Source organism: Passer montanus, unplaced genomic scaffold, assembly GCF_014805655.1.
Source record: "Passer montanus isolate IOZ18808 unplaced genomic scaffold, ASM1480565v1 scaffold53, whole genome shotgun sequence".
Taxonomy (NCBI): domain Eukaryota; kingdom Metazoa; phylum Chordata; class Aves; order Passeriformes; family Passeridae; genus Passer; species Passer montanus.
In genome coordinates, this window is record NW_024370263.1 from 7,150,641 (window position 1) to 7,163,953 (window position 13,313).

The following is a 13,313-nucleotide window of genomic DNA, read 5'->3' on the forward strand; positions in this document are numbered from 1 at the left end:
GGCTCCCACGAGAGGAGCCGCAGCCCCGGCACGGCGCCCGCCGCCCCGGGGGAGCCGCCGCTGCCGCTGCCGCTGCCGCTGCTGCGGGCGGTGATGCGGAGGGGGCGGCCGTGATTGCGGGGTGAGCGGGGACCCCCCTTCCCCTTCCCTCTCCTCTCCTCTCCTCCGCGGGCCCGGCCCCGCCGCCGGACGGAGCGGAGCGGAGCGGAGCGGGCGGGGAGCGGGGGGAGTGGTTACGGGCTCCGGCGCGACACCCCCGGGCCCCCCCGCCCCGCTCAGCCGCCCCTCTCCAAATAAATCAGCACCATGACTACTTCTGGGCATGGAACAAAGAGGATGCTCTCCCGGGGCCCCGCGCTGCTCCTGGCGCCGCTGCTGCTCCTGTGCCGAGGTAACCCCGGTCCCGCCGCCGCGACCCCCGCCGCCGCGCTCCTGTCTGTCTGCTCTGCTTGTTGCGTTCATTTCGCCGTTTGTTTTTAACTATTTGCCTTTATTTCATATATCCCCCCTCCCCCGGTTTTATTTTCGGCCGTTTCCCCCATCCCAGCCCTCCCTCCCCCGGCAGCGCTGCGGGCGCGACGCGCTCCGAGCTCGGGGCGCACCGAGGAGCGCCCATCAGCTCCGCTGCCTCCCTGCCTGTCCCCGGGGGGCTCCCGGCCCCCGCCTGCTTCGGCCGCCGCCGATTTGGGGCGTAAAAAAGGGAAAAGTTTGGGCTCGCCGAGCTCTGGGGATGGAGAAGGGTCGGGGGGTTTCCCACGGGGCGGCCGACCCCCGTTCCTCCCCGATGCTCCTCGCTCTTTCTTGCTACCCACGGGGTGGGGGAAAAGATGTGCAGGAGTTAAACCCCCTCGGTAACAAAATACTTGTGCGACCTTTTTGCGCTTAAATTCCGAGAAGGACGGGTTTCGGTGGGCTGGCGGGGAGCGGGGTCTGGCCCTTGCCTGGGCTCAGGTGGGATTCCCTCATCGCGGCCAGCTGCGAGGCAGCGCGCCCGGGCAGGGAGCGAGGCTGGGAGATGCTCTTCCTCTGTTATTTTATTTTTTATTTTTTTAAAATTTATTTGCCCCCCCCAGGTGGACTTGGGAGCAGCGTTTCTGGTCCCAGGTGCGGGTGTTTGCTGGGGTTTTTTGGTGTTTGATCACCCCAGGCTGCCAGAGCGCTGCCCCTGGGAAAGTCTTTAGCAGGACTTCACTCTGGGGACGTTCTGCTCTGCGTGCTCCCGTGAGCTGCCTCGCAGATGCTGCTCCTAATAAACAGGGGTTGTTAAAAGCAAATTAATTAAGGTGCATCGGTGCTGAAGGTGCTCGGGGGATCGTTTGCGCTTACTGCTTCTCGGGACTGTGCTCGCGTTTGGCCGTAGCGCGGAGCTTGGGCTGCTGGGGAAACTTGGCTGGGGGTTTAGGAATATGCCTAAATGCAAGGATTTTAGGTGAAAAATGAGCGATCCATGGGAGGGGTGATAGAATAGCTGTCGCTCTTGGGGAGGGCACAGGAAGGCTTTGTGGTGAGGAAGTGTTTTAGGAAAGGTTCCTACAGGAAGATCAGGATTTGCTAGGAAGGAGGCATCAACCTTGGGGGCGCACGGAAGATGGACAGCAGGGGGTCCGTGCTCTGCTCACCCCAAAAAGCACCGCTTGCCCCTGCCCTCCGTCCCCCTCCTTGGCTGGGCTGTGCGGCGGCGCCTGGGAATGCTCCTGAGCAGGACACGGGGACCGGGGTGCAGGGTTTGGGGTGCAGCTTGTGGGGACCGGGGCACCGAGCACAGGACGCAGGGCACGGGCTGCCTGTGGGCCAGCAGTGCCCCGAGGAATGCTGGCTTTCTGTGGGCACTGCGATGCCCCGTGTGCCTGCAGCTCTTCTTTCACCGAGGAGAGAGTTGGGCACAGCAAAGGAGCAGCTTTCTGTTTTTTTGGGTTTTTTAAAAAATCTTTTTATTTCTTGCTTTGACATATTAATGCTAATCTTTTCCCTGCTATTCCCCCCTCCCGTCTCCTCCTGTGTGGGTAGCTACCATGGTGAGATCGGGCTGTGGGTGTAATTCTTCCAGCGCTCTGAGTGCTTAAACATATGGAAACCCACTTTGAAACAGTTTGTGGCTGCAAACCTACCGACGTATCCATCCATGCATCCATCCATCCATCTATCCATCCCTCTCCGCCGCTCTGAGCCCTCCCTGCTCAGCGTGCGCGTCAGGAGCTCGCAGCGCGCTCTGGGCTCGAGCTGTGAATAAGGAGCGCGTTCCCCGCCTCTCTCCTCTCCTCTCCTCTCCTCTCCTCTCCTCTCCATCCTCCTGCCTCCCCAGCCGAGCGCTGCCCCTGCCCCGTCCCCCCCTGTGCGTGCCGAGGGGCTTTGGGGTCGGGGGAGAGCTCCTCAGAGAGAGGCGAGCGGCGAACGCCTCCTCCCTCCGGGGCTGTGCCGATCTCCCCGCAGCTCGCTGATACCCAGTTCGGTTTTCTCCTCTGGATCACAGGGGTTAACGAAGCGCATCTCGGTTTGGGTTGTTGCAGACGGGAGAGACACCTGCATGAGTCATGCCGCGGTGCTGCCATCTCCGCAAAGCTCGCGGCTCACGCAGCCGCTCGCCTTGGGCTCTTGCCATTTTTCTCTATTTATTTGCCTTTGCTCCCTCCCTTCCCCCCTGCCGGGGCCGGCTCGGGGCAGGCTGCGGTGCGGGGAGCGGCGATGCGCCGGGCTGAGTTTCTGCAGCCTCTTCAAAGCGGGTGGCATTTGCTCGCCTGTCAGGCGGGTCCCCTAAATAGCTTCGTGAAGGTCCAATTAAGAGATCACTCGGTGCCCCGGCTCTCCGGCGGCCCGGGGCTGGCAGGGGCTGTGCGTGTGTGCTTGGCAGCCGAGGGCCGCTCACGCCGAGCCCGAGGATGTCTCTGCCTGGCAGCGGGCCCCCGTTTGTTGCTGGCATCCAGGCAGGGCTTTGGCCGCCTTCCTCGCTGGCGGCGGCGGAGCTGTCTCCGAGGTTATAGGAATAGGCATCCTGCGAGCGAGCTGGAGGAGTCACCTGAATGTTTTGTTTTCGTGCCCGGTGCTGTGTCACCGGCTCGCTCCGCTGCCCGGAGCGGGTGCGGAGCGCGGGGCAGGGCTCACTGACCGCGCTCCTCCAGCCCTGCGGGACGCGCCTGGGCTGCTCCCGGCTCTGCGTGAGCAAGGACCCGCGACCGCTTTTGGACTCTGGCTCCAGGGGGGCGTGGGTGGAGAGACATTATGCTTATTTTATTATGTGTCCCTGTATCACTCTACCTAATATGGAGACACTTTTTATTCAGAGGCTCTTTAGGAACAGAAATGAAAGACCTGCATTATCTACTGTACAACAGATCTGCAGCTCATGATCGTACAAACTGTTGAAATGTAGGTTATTTTCCTCAGAGTAGTGCAGATCTCAACATTTTATGCAATGACTGTTCAAACTGATGTGAAGTGGGGGATAGTGGGCTGGGGGGAGAAGTCTGAAATTATTATAGTGCCTTTTGCTCCAGCATCCATTAGAGCAGAATATTTTAGATACCCTGATTTTCCTTCCCATCAGCATAAATCTGGACCGGCTGCTCTGAAGTCAGTGGAGCTACTCTGGATTTATTCATTGCTGCTGCGATCGGCATTGGGCTCTCTGGGAATGCAGGAGGCAACTGTGTGGCTTACCCTGCACAGCATTTTTCAATTCAGAATCTCCTGTCACTGCTGCTGCTGCCTCCTTTATGTATTTGAAATGGGGAAGTCTCACTGGTTTTGGGTTTTCATTATTTTCTTCAATACGTGCGGCTTGGTCACAGAACTGTTCACTGACTCTGGCTGATCAATAGAGCCTTTTGTGGTTTGAATACCAAAATAGTTACATTAAAATATAAAAATCAATTAAATGCAATTAATTTGCTGTATTTTATTGCTGGAAGTGATAGTCACTCCCAGCCCTATTATCTCTGTGTTCAAAGCAGCTTAGTGTGGTGAGGAAGGTGTGAGCCCAGGAGCAGCTGCAGCAGGTCAGAGCAGAGGGCTGCCAGGGCTGGGACAGGGCTTGTGTCTCGGGAAGGATTTTTTGGATGAAGGATGCATTCCTGAGCCAGAGATGGCTCCATTTATTTAATTGCTGTGTTGGGTTTGCCATCATGGATTTGGTTGCTCTCTGAGCCCAGGCAGCAGTTTGGAAGGCACAGTCCCTGGGCAAACACTCCCTTGTTTCAAAGTGCCTGGAGAGAAGGTTCTGTGCTCCACAGAAGTGCACAGGGATTGGGGTTACACAGGGCTTTAGGCTGTGCAGGGTTTTCCCACTGGTGCCAGTGGGATGGGGATTCCACCCTGCTGCCCCCACACTGAGTCAGGGTCCTCCTGCCCCTCTCCATAGCTCCTCAGAAAAGCGTTTTGCTGCTCAGGGGGTCCGTGCTGTCCTGTGTCCCTTGGCTGACAGGTGGAGGAAGGGCTGTCATTACTCATGATGTTGGGTTATGGCAGCTCGTGCTGCTTGTCCTGACCTTGGTGGTTGATGCTGGTACCAGCACAGGTTTGGCTGTGATGGAGAGGTGGCTTCATGAAGCTCTGTGTCTTGCAGAGGTGGCTGCAGACCTGTCCTGTCTCACAGGAGCAAAGGGGACCTGGCAGCCCCTTATGTCCTGCGTGAAGCAACCAAAACCAAGGTCTTCTGGCCTTAACAAACGTCCCGGTGAGAGAGAAGCCACCCCACCAAAATAAACACTGTCAGCTCAACAAATTTAACTCCCTGATCTTGATTGCCCATTCTCTCCTTGCCGAGCTCTAACCGGTGCTGGTTAATGACGAGCGGTGACTTGGTTTGTTGGCACAGCTTTGCCTCTCAGCCCTGTCAGTGGCTCACTGATGTGCTTGCCCAGCTGTCAGCCCCAGCTGTCAGATCCTCTCGCATGAAGTCCCACGGAGGCTGTGGAGTGTGAGTTTCCATGTGGTGCTCTAGATGTCGTGGAAGATGCTTGGATTTCGTGCTGTCGGGAGTTCCCAGCTGGCATTTCAGAGGGAGCGGCTCCCACGAGAGGATGGGCAGGCAGAAATTACAAAGCAAAGAGGTCCCTGGAGACAACTTACAGGGGGGATGGGGATTGCTCGTGTCTGGCTTTCCCTGGGTATTCCCACTGCCCTCTGTGACGTAGAGTGCTGTGATGGGAAGTAAAGCCAGGGCTGCTGGAGTGTGTGTGATGGGTAAAGCTCCTTGTAGAAAGACTTTGCTGTTTGGGCAGCACCTCACACAATCGGCTTTAGTCTCAGGTGCAAGGTAAATATTAATGTTTTTTCCATGCTTCCCAAAAAATTCTCTTGCAACACACTTTGAGCTGTTCTTTGTTGACATAAATGTTTGTCTCTGACAGCATTCAGAAAGCTTCATGAATTTATGATGTGCTCCAGATTCAAGCGTACTTTTTTCCTTTTCTCTTTTCCCCCCCAAAAACACTCTTTCCTCCCAAATTTTGGTGATGAAATGGTAGGAGGAATGCATATTTCAGCAGGCTATTGAGAGGCAATGTAAACACCATCTTTCATAGAAAATCAGTTTGTTCAAGTTCAAAAGCAGCCCAGCCTCTCCACTTGATCAATTTGCCTGTCATAGGAGATGATTTTAAAAGTGGCGATTATGTCCTATCTTGTCTCTTGCAACTTCAGGCAAGGAGAGAAACTGAAGTGTAGCATTTGATTTTAACTCTGTTTTTTTCCTGATTTTTTTGGTGATGGTGGTAGTCAGAGAGCAAGCAAAGGGGTGCCCTGAGGGGTGAAGGATAGCCAGGACCAGAGGCGTTTCCACGAGGCTGCTGTCTGCTGAGTAAACTAATTGGAAACTGCATGTAAACCAGCTCTGCTCATCTCACCGTGCCTGCACCAGCTGGCCCTCAGGAGCTGCCCTGCCCCTGCACTGGGGAAGGAGACCTGCAGTGGCAGGAAATGGGTTTTTAGTGACAAAGCTGCTAAATCCTGGGGAGAGGGTGCTCAGCATTCTGTGGTTGCGTGGCCACGTCCTCCTGCCTTGGGATGGTGCTGCCATCTGCTTAAAGGCTGTGCAAGAGCCACGGGTCTGGTTATGGGGAGGGGATGGTGCGAAACCACCCGTGCTGGGCAGCTCTGGCTTGGCATTGGAGATGGAAAGAGATGATGGAGAAAAAACTCCACTGTGCCATTCAAACTGGGGCTAAATGGAGAAGCAGGGATCAAATCCCCATTCTGGGCACGCCGAGGGGCTCGGCAGGCTCCAGGAATGGGGTTTGCACTGGCAGCAGCCCGTGGGATGTGTGGGAGGTGGTGCCTCTGGCCAAGCAGCTGCCCCTGTGCTGAGCCCATTTATCCACACACGCAATGTTGGGAGAGTTTGCCTGTGGGCTGAGGGAGCCTGGGGGGAATCAGCCTGAGGAGGAAAAGCATTTCCGCTAGAGAGGGGAGAAATGTCATCCTCATTACCCCAGAAATAAACTCCTTTAGAAGGACTGAGAGGTGCACGTATCTTTGGGTTTTTTGTTTAGCTTGTGTGGAAACATTTCAAAAACAGATGGCAGAGCAGAGATTTATTTCCCGTTAAGTGCAGAGGGCTGGTGCACAGGACCTTATCTGCTTGTGGGCCCTGTAATAAACCTGCCAGCAGGTGATTTAAACCCAGTTTTTCTGATTGGGAGAGTAGTGAAAGGAACAGGGTTTATGTTACTTAGGAATTTTATGGGCAATGTTAGATTTTTAAGATGCAGGAATGATCAGGGCATGGCTCTGTAGTATCAGAGACGTTCATTTCTTTAATAAAGGATCTTCCCTGAGTCAGAAAAATGAACCATTTTCCATTATTTAGCAGCTGAGCTGCCGTTGCTGTTTGCCTGAGTGACAGACGCAGCTACTTCATATCTCAGTTTAGGAGTTGTTGTCAATTAGCCACAGCTTTTGCTTAGCAGCAAGACTCTCGCCACAATGGGGAAGGAGGGCTGTCTAATGGATGCTGCAGCTCTTGAAACAAACATTTATGCTGCAGCTTCAAAAAAGGATGAAACTCTCACCAAAAATAAGACAGAGCCCTGTGCCCTAAAAGGGAGCCCTTGAGCAGATGGAGCAGGTTTCTATGCAATGAGCAGTAATTAGAAACTCAGCAAAGAGCTGGTAGCTGCTGACTGGTCTTGGTACCCAGATTTCTGGTTGAAAAAGGAAAAATTCAAGATGAGTTTTGGAAGGAGCTGGTCTGGATGTCTTTGTGGGGCAAGACCTTGGCCAGTGTGAGAACCTGGTCTGGTGAAAGACAGCAGCCCCAGTGCCTCTGTCCCTGACTCTGTGGGGCCACAGCAGTCTGAAATGTCACTCAGAGAGCTGGGTGGGGTGGCAGGGTCCAGTAGCACAAGGTCTGAGTGTCTTTGACTGGGTGCAGAGAGGACACAACAGGCACACAGTGAAACAGGCTTTTAAAAGGTTGCACAGAGGCACCTGGAGAGGATGGTCAGAGCTTTCTAGAAGCAACAGAGCCCTTTCAGGGCAAGCTTGAAGGCCAATGTGCCTCAGCCTCTCCAAATAATGGGAATTGGAGCTGGAAAAGTTGGCAAATAAACTGCCTTTCCCATCTCTGGAGGTTGGGTACAGCCTGTTCCTGAGCATGGCTGGTTTTCAGCCGTGCAGGACTTCTGCTGCTTCCCTTGGCAGAGAGCTCTGCAGCCCATCAGACCTCTCCTGTATTCCGCCCACAGTTTTCCTTCTTTGCTTCATTCCATCGTTTATTGGATGACCTGGGTTCCCAGCTCTCCATCCCTACCACCCATGCAAAGCTGAACCCAGGCAAATCTATTAAATGGGGACAAATTGTTAAAGAGTGAGTAGGAAATGCTCAAGAAAAGGAGCTGGGTCTGGCATGCAAATACCCAGCATGTAAATGCATTTACAGCTGGAGGTTATTTGGAGAAGAGAGGGCAAGGACTTGAAACACACGTGGTGATGAGCCATAGATTATGCTCTGAAAACACTCAGAAGGCAGTTACAGTCCCACTATCTAATTCATCTCCCACTAAGACATTCTGCTCCAAGGTGTTTGGAAATAATGGAGTAGCTTAGATACTAACATTATTAAATCCTCATCTCTGACAGCTATGAGAATTAATATACAAAGGTTTCTTCCACTTCTTTTCTAATGCAGCACAGTTACTCATTTTGGGTCTTTTGCTTAGGAGTAGGCCACTGAAAGTTATTAGCATGAATATTGGTGCAAAAAGGCTCAACTCCATTACAGAGGAGAAACAAGCAAGAGATAAACAGAAGATAGCATGAATTTTGTTGCAATTGAGACTTTTTTTTCTTTTCAAATATTAATAATTTATCATTCTTTCCCTTGTAGATCTCAAAGGGCTTTAGGGAAAAAGTGGGTACCATAGAAGCCATTGTCTGTCCTCTGCATCACCCCCAGGAGGTGCCTGGGGCAGTACCCCAAAGTCTAAGCCCTGCTGGCAGGGAGAGCAGAGGTGTTGGGTGAAGCTGGGCCCTGGGGTTATTTTTTGATGGCAGCTGATGGTTTTTGCTGCTGCTCTTTAGGGAGTGAGGCTCACCTTGGACAGAAGTTGCTGAGGTTCATGGCCAGTCCTTTTGCCCTGGTGTGCTGAGCACTGTGTCCTCCTCCATGTCTCAGCCCTGGCTTGTTTTGGTGCCTGAGCTGCTTGGAACCTCCAAGCCCCATCCCAGGAGTGCTGAGACTCTCTGTGAGGGCTCCCTGTCTGCCCCAGCATTGGCACTGCTTGGTTCTTCTGCTGTGCTTGATTTGCACCACCCAGAGTTAAAGCATCTCCCTCCCTTTCTATGGAGCACAACACTTTAAATGTGTAAGACGGTTAAATTTGTTGTATTTAACCACATGGGGAAAGCCAAAGGGCAGTCGTAGCTTTGGCTCCTGCACCAACCAGCAAACTCTCAGATGGTTTCCCAAGCTGCCCTAGGCCCTCTGTGCCCTCCTCCAAGGGCTGAGAGCTGGAGCAGCCCCAGCTCTAACACATATCTGTGAAAATGCTCATCCCTCAGGTGTGTGGAATGTGGGAGCTGTAGCAGACTCCAGTCTGAGGGACTTCATCATCTGAGTTATTATCTCCAGAATGCAGTTATCTCCCTCAATGGCAGTCTCCTATTGAAAACGATCTCTTTCAGCAGGGCACTTGCATTTATTTACTGCGCAGCTTCTCCCATTAGTATAATCATTACTCCTTGGACTGGGTTTGAATTCAGAGCATCCCACTGTGGTACTTAAAGAATTAATTACAGTGATGAAAGAATTCCTCTAAAGACTTCTATGAATTGGTCTGGTTGAAGTGTTTTAGCTTTGCTTCAATTGGTGCAGCTCTTGTCAAAGGATGGTGAGAAAATGCATGGGTCAGTGATTTAGATGAGGCAAATTACGTTAGAAAAATTGATTTGATTTAGAAAGTGAGCTTTCAGATCACAGGGAATTGCCTGCTTCTTTCTCTGCCGTGCTGATTCTCCCTGAAGATGAGCAGAGGCAGATAATTCAGGGTTAAAGTAAGTGGCTCTTGTAAAAGGTTTGTCAGAGAGTGAGGAGAGATGGGCTGACACACATCTTTAGATAAACCATTATTGACCCATATATTGCTATCTGTGCATCAGCTGGAGTTACAGACGGATGGGAATGCTTATAAACACACACAGGCAGTTCATGTGGCTTGCTAAAGAATCGAGTCCTTGTTTTTAGGTTTGGCTTTTCTTTTTTTCTCCCCAGAAGTGGTTTTCCCATAGAGCATACCTTCAGAACAGGCACCGATCTGGGGATATGTGCTGTGTGGCTGCCTTAGCCAGCTCTGCCTTGCCTGGCTCTGTGCTTAGTCATTCCTGGGGCTGGCAGTTTGCTTTTCCCGAGCTTTTTCACTTCCTCGGATCAAACTGAGTGTTTCCTCCTTCTGTCCCTTGTCTTCATCTTAAAGGGGCTGCGGTCCCTGGGCTGCAGTGGGTGATGCCCTGTGAGTCGGGCAGTGTCCCCTCAGGGATTGTTCCTAAAAGCACCTTCTGAACGAGCAGTTCCCTTCCCTGCATGCTCAAGGGTTTCTCCCAAGGTTTTTTGTGCTGCCTGTGGGAGTGGAGGGCTGTGAATGCAAAGGCTGCTGGCCGGGGACCCACATTGTCCCTACCATGCCTGAGTTGCTTTGAGCTCTCTGTGCTTGTCAGGGAAGCAGGGATGGAGCCTGGCAGCGTTTCAGTCTGCACTTTGTAAAATTTGTCTTTAAAAAAAAAAAAAAGTTAAGGAGATGACTTTTGCCTAGCAGTGCTTTTTGTTTCTTTCTCACCTTGCAGAACCCTCTACACTGCAGATTGTTTGCTGGAATGCTGAGAGACCTCATTTTTGGTCTGTCTAGCACTGGTGCTGTTTGTCTCCATAGCTTCAGCCAGCTTCCTTGGCATGGAAATGCAGGAGTGGGGCTGTGCTGAGCCCGTGCCATTCCCTCTCGCCAGGGTGGGCCCCAGAGAGGGGCAGAGCCCAGTGGTACCCACACCGTGGGGTCCAGCCTTCGCCTGGGGAGGGGCTGTGTGCACATTCCTGGGCTTGCAGAGAGCCTTTTCCATAGCCCAGCCTCAGGCTGGGAAGTGAGATGACAAGTGCAAGGAGAGAAATGATGCTGGGGAGAGCTGGAACGGAGCCTCCCGCCAGCAACCGAATTCAAGGCTGCAAAAAGAAGTTGCAAAAGTAGCAATCCATCTGTCCACTTAGTGGGAGAAGCCTAAGATCATTTCACAGTAATCAGCCCCCTGGTGTTCAAAAAAAACCCAACCAAAAATACTGCAGGTTTTTGCTTTACTGTGGGTAACTGGGAAAATCTAAAGCAAATTAATGTTCTCAGAGGCTGTGAGGCTTTCCCCCCCTTCTTTTTGACAGGTAGGAGCTGTATCAAGTTGAAAATAATATAAGAAACAATAGACTGTCTTTGCTTTTTTAGATAACCATATTTTTGCTGTATATTTCAGGTATTTTCTGTCCTCACTGAAACTCTCTGGTTAATTACCAGCAGAGTTATTGGCAAGTGGGTGTTTTTGTGCAGGGCCAGTTGGGTGGTGAGCGGGGTCATCACCACTGACCTCACCGTGGCACATTCCCAGGGTGATGCATTGTGCAGGTGCACTGCCATGCTACATCTCCTTGGCTCTATCAGCATCTCCAATAAAAGCCACAACATTCAGGGATTTTAATTTGGTTGTAAAAGCTTGCTCCAGGCACTACAAAGTGCGGGAGTGTTTGTTTATTTATTTGTTGTAATCTCATTTTATTCTTCCTTTCCCCTTAACTCTGAGGGCATAGAGGCAACAGGCTCCAAAGATGCCTCTTGATTCTTGTTTGTGTGAATTGAGAAGCATTGAGTTGGAGGAGGATCACTGATTTCTGCCTCAGTGTGTGGAGACATTAATTCAGATTAGAGAGGTTTGAACATGCCAAGCTTGAAGGTGACCATAAGGAGCCCTTCTTGTAAGACATTACTGGAGAAGGATGTTCAGGGTGGGTGTTTCCTCATGCCAGGTGTGGGTGGCACGTCCCTGCTGTCCCCAGCCAAGGCTGCAGCCACCTGTGGCTGTGGGGAGCAGAGCTGGACCTGAGCAATGAGTGAGGCACAGCAGGACTCTGCTGTGGAACCAGAGCTGCTGAAATGCAGCAGCTGCTTTGCTGCTGCACAACAATTTGTAATTAAACCACAACTTGCCATCCCGATTAGGTTAAGCATAAATTCATTTGCAATTTTTTCCCCCCTGTATTGTGTAATTAGCAACATATGACGCTTCCATTAGCTCAGTTAAAAGTTATAATGATTAATTTGCACATCAAAGCCTCCCCATGAATCAACTGGTGCAGTGCACCAGAGAGCTCCAGCACCCACGAGAGCGTGTCCCTGCCTGCTCCAGGGGCACCACGGAGGCTCCAGTGAGCTGGCTCCTGATGTTTCAGTCCTTCTGCAAGGCACAGTGTCCCTGTCCCCGAGGCACTCCATAAATGACAGCGTGACCAGGACGTGGCCGTGCCTTTCCTGCCTCTAAGCTGGGGTGATGCATCTGAAGCACCCGACTGACCATGCACCCAGGAGCATTCAAAGCCATGGTGTGAAATTTCTGGTGGTTCTACTTGCTCTGTGGATACAAGCGTTGCTCTAAAGAGGTTTGGCCAAATTCTGATTGTTTTTACCCAGGTTAATCTTTGATTATGAGTTTTGCCTGAAGGCTTTGTAAGTCAGAGTGGAGCTCTAACTAGTAAAGAACCTTGTTCAAGCAAGCCAAAACCAACAAGAAAACTACTATAAGCTAATTATAACGAATGTCTTCTTTCTTTCTTATCTAGTCATAATATTGTCTTTCTTTCCACCTTCTGCTGAGCTGTGAAAATATTCTGCAAAATGATATTTTTGAGTAGATGGAAAAGTACACCCCTGTCAACAATATTTTTCTATTGTTCATCAGAGACAGGCTTCATAACAGAAGAGATCTGTGCTGGAAAAGTACATCAGCTGCAAACAGTTTATTCAAAGTCAGCTCAAACAGCAGGGAGAGTTTTTGCGTTCCTGCTCCAGCTGAAGTTGAGATGCAGAATGCAGCTTCTAATATTTCAGAGACATGAATGGTGCAGCTCATAATAATGTATTGCATTTTCACAAAAGATAGGTTTCATATTAAAGCTTCCAGTGGAAAAAGGTCTGGAGGAGTTAAAATATTTACGTAGTGTTTAAGTCCTGTATGAGGGTGCCATCTCCTTCCCTAGGGCTCTGTGGGTGTGTGGAAAATGAGTTCCCACCTTTTTTGGTTCATGTACCTGTCTGTGTGTGCATGCACATGGGTGCACTGACGTTAAGTTGGTGGGGTGTTAAATGGTTCACTTTTCCAACCATCAATTTCAATTGAATTTCATAAGCCATTAAAGTTCTCTGCTGCTTTCTTTGCTCTTCCAGTTATGTGAGCTCCAGCCATTTAGCTGTGGGTCCTGAGGCATGATTGCTCTGTGGAGCAGCAAGAGTAAATTGGTTCCTGATGTAAAATCTTTTTATATATATATGTATTTCTTTTTCTTTTTTGATCTCTCTAAGTCACTGTGAGTGGTGTTACAGTCTTGGGCTGATGATGGGAATCTTCAAGCTTGGCTTTTTCTGGTCCAGGTCTGGATCCCCCCCACAGCACCTTTTAAAAAGCTTTTGTGCCTGGCTTGAATGGCAAAAACTTATAGAGGAAGAGGTTGTGTCTTTTTTTTTTTTGTGTGTGTTGTTTATATATTTATCTTTAGAATCATGGTGCAAAGATTGGACTGGGGTTTTGGGTTTCCTCCCTGTAGAAATGTTTCTGGGGATGATAGTTATTTGGATCAA

General features: G+C 51.0%; 1 protein-coding gene across 1 annotated transcript in view; it reads left to right on the forward strand.

Annotated features, from left to right (window-relative positions):
- The first annotated feature begins 178 nt into the window (after window positions 1-178).
- The window catches only part of TMEM132B (transmembrane protein 132B), a 214,967-nt gene continuing 201,832 nt past the window's right edge, over window positions 179-13,313 (forward strand). Inside the window, exon 1 of the mRNA XM_039724875.1 lies at window positions 179-391. Within this exon, the coding sequence (XP_039580809.1) occupies window positions 307-391 (85 nt within the window). The 5' untranslated portion in view covers window positions 179-306. The remainder of the gene's footprint in view (window positions 392-13,313) is intronic.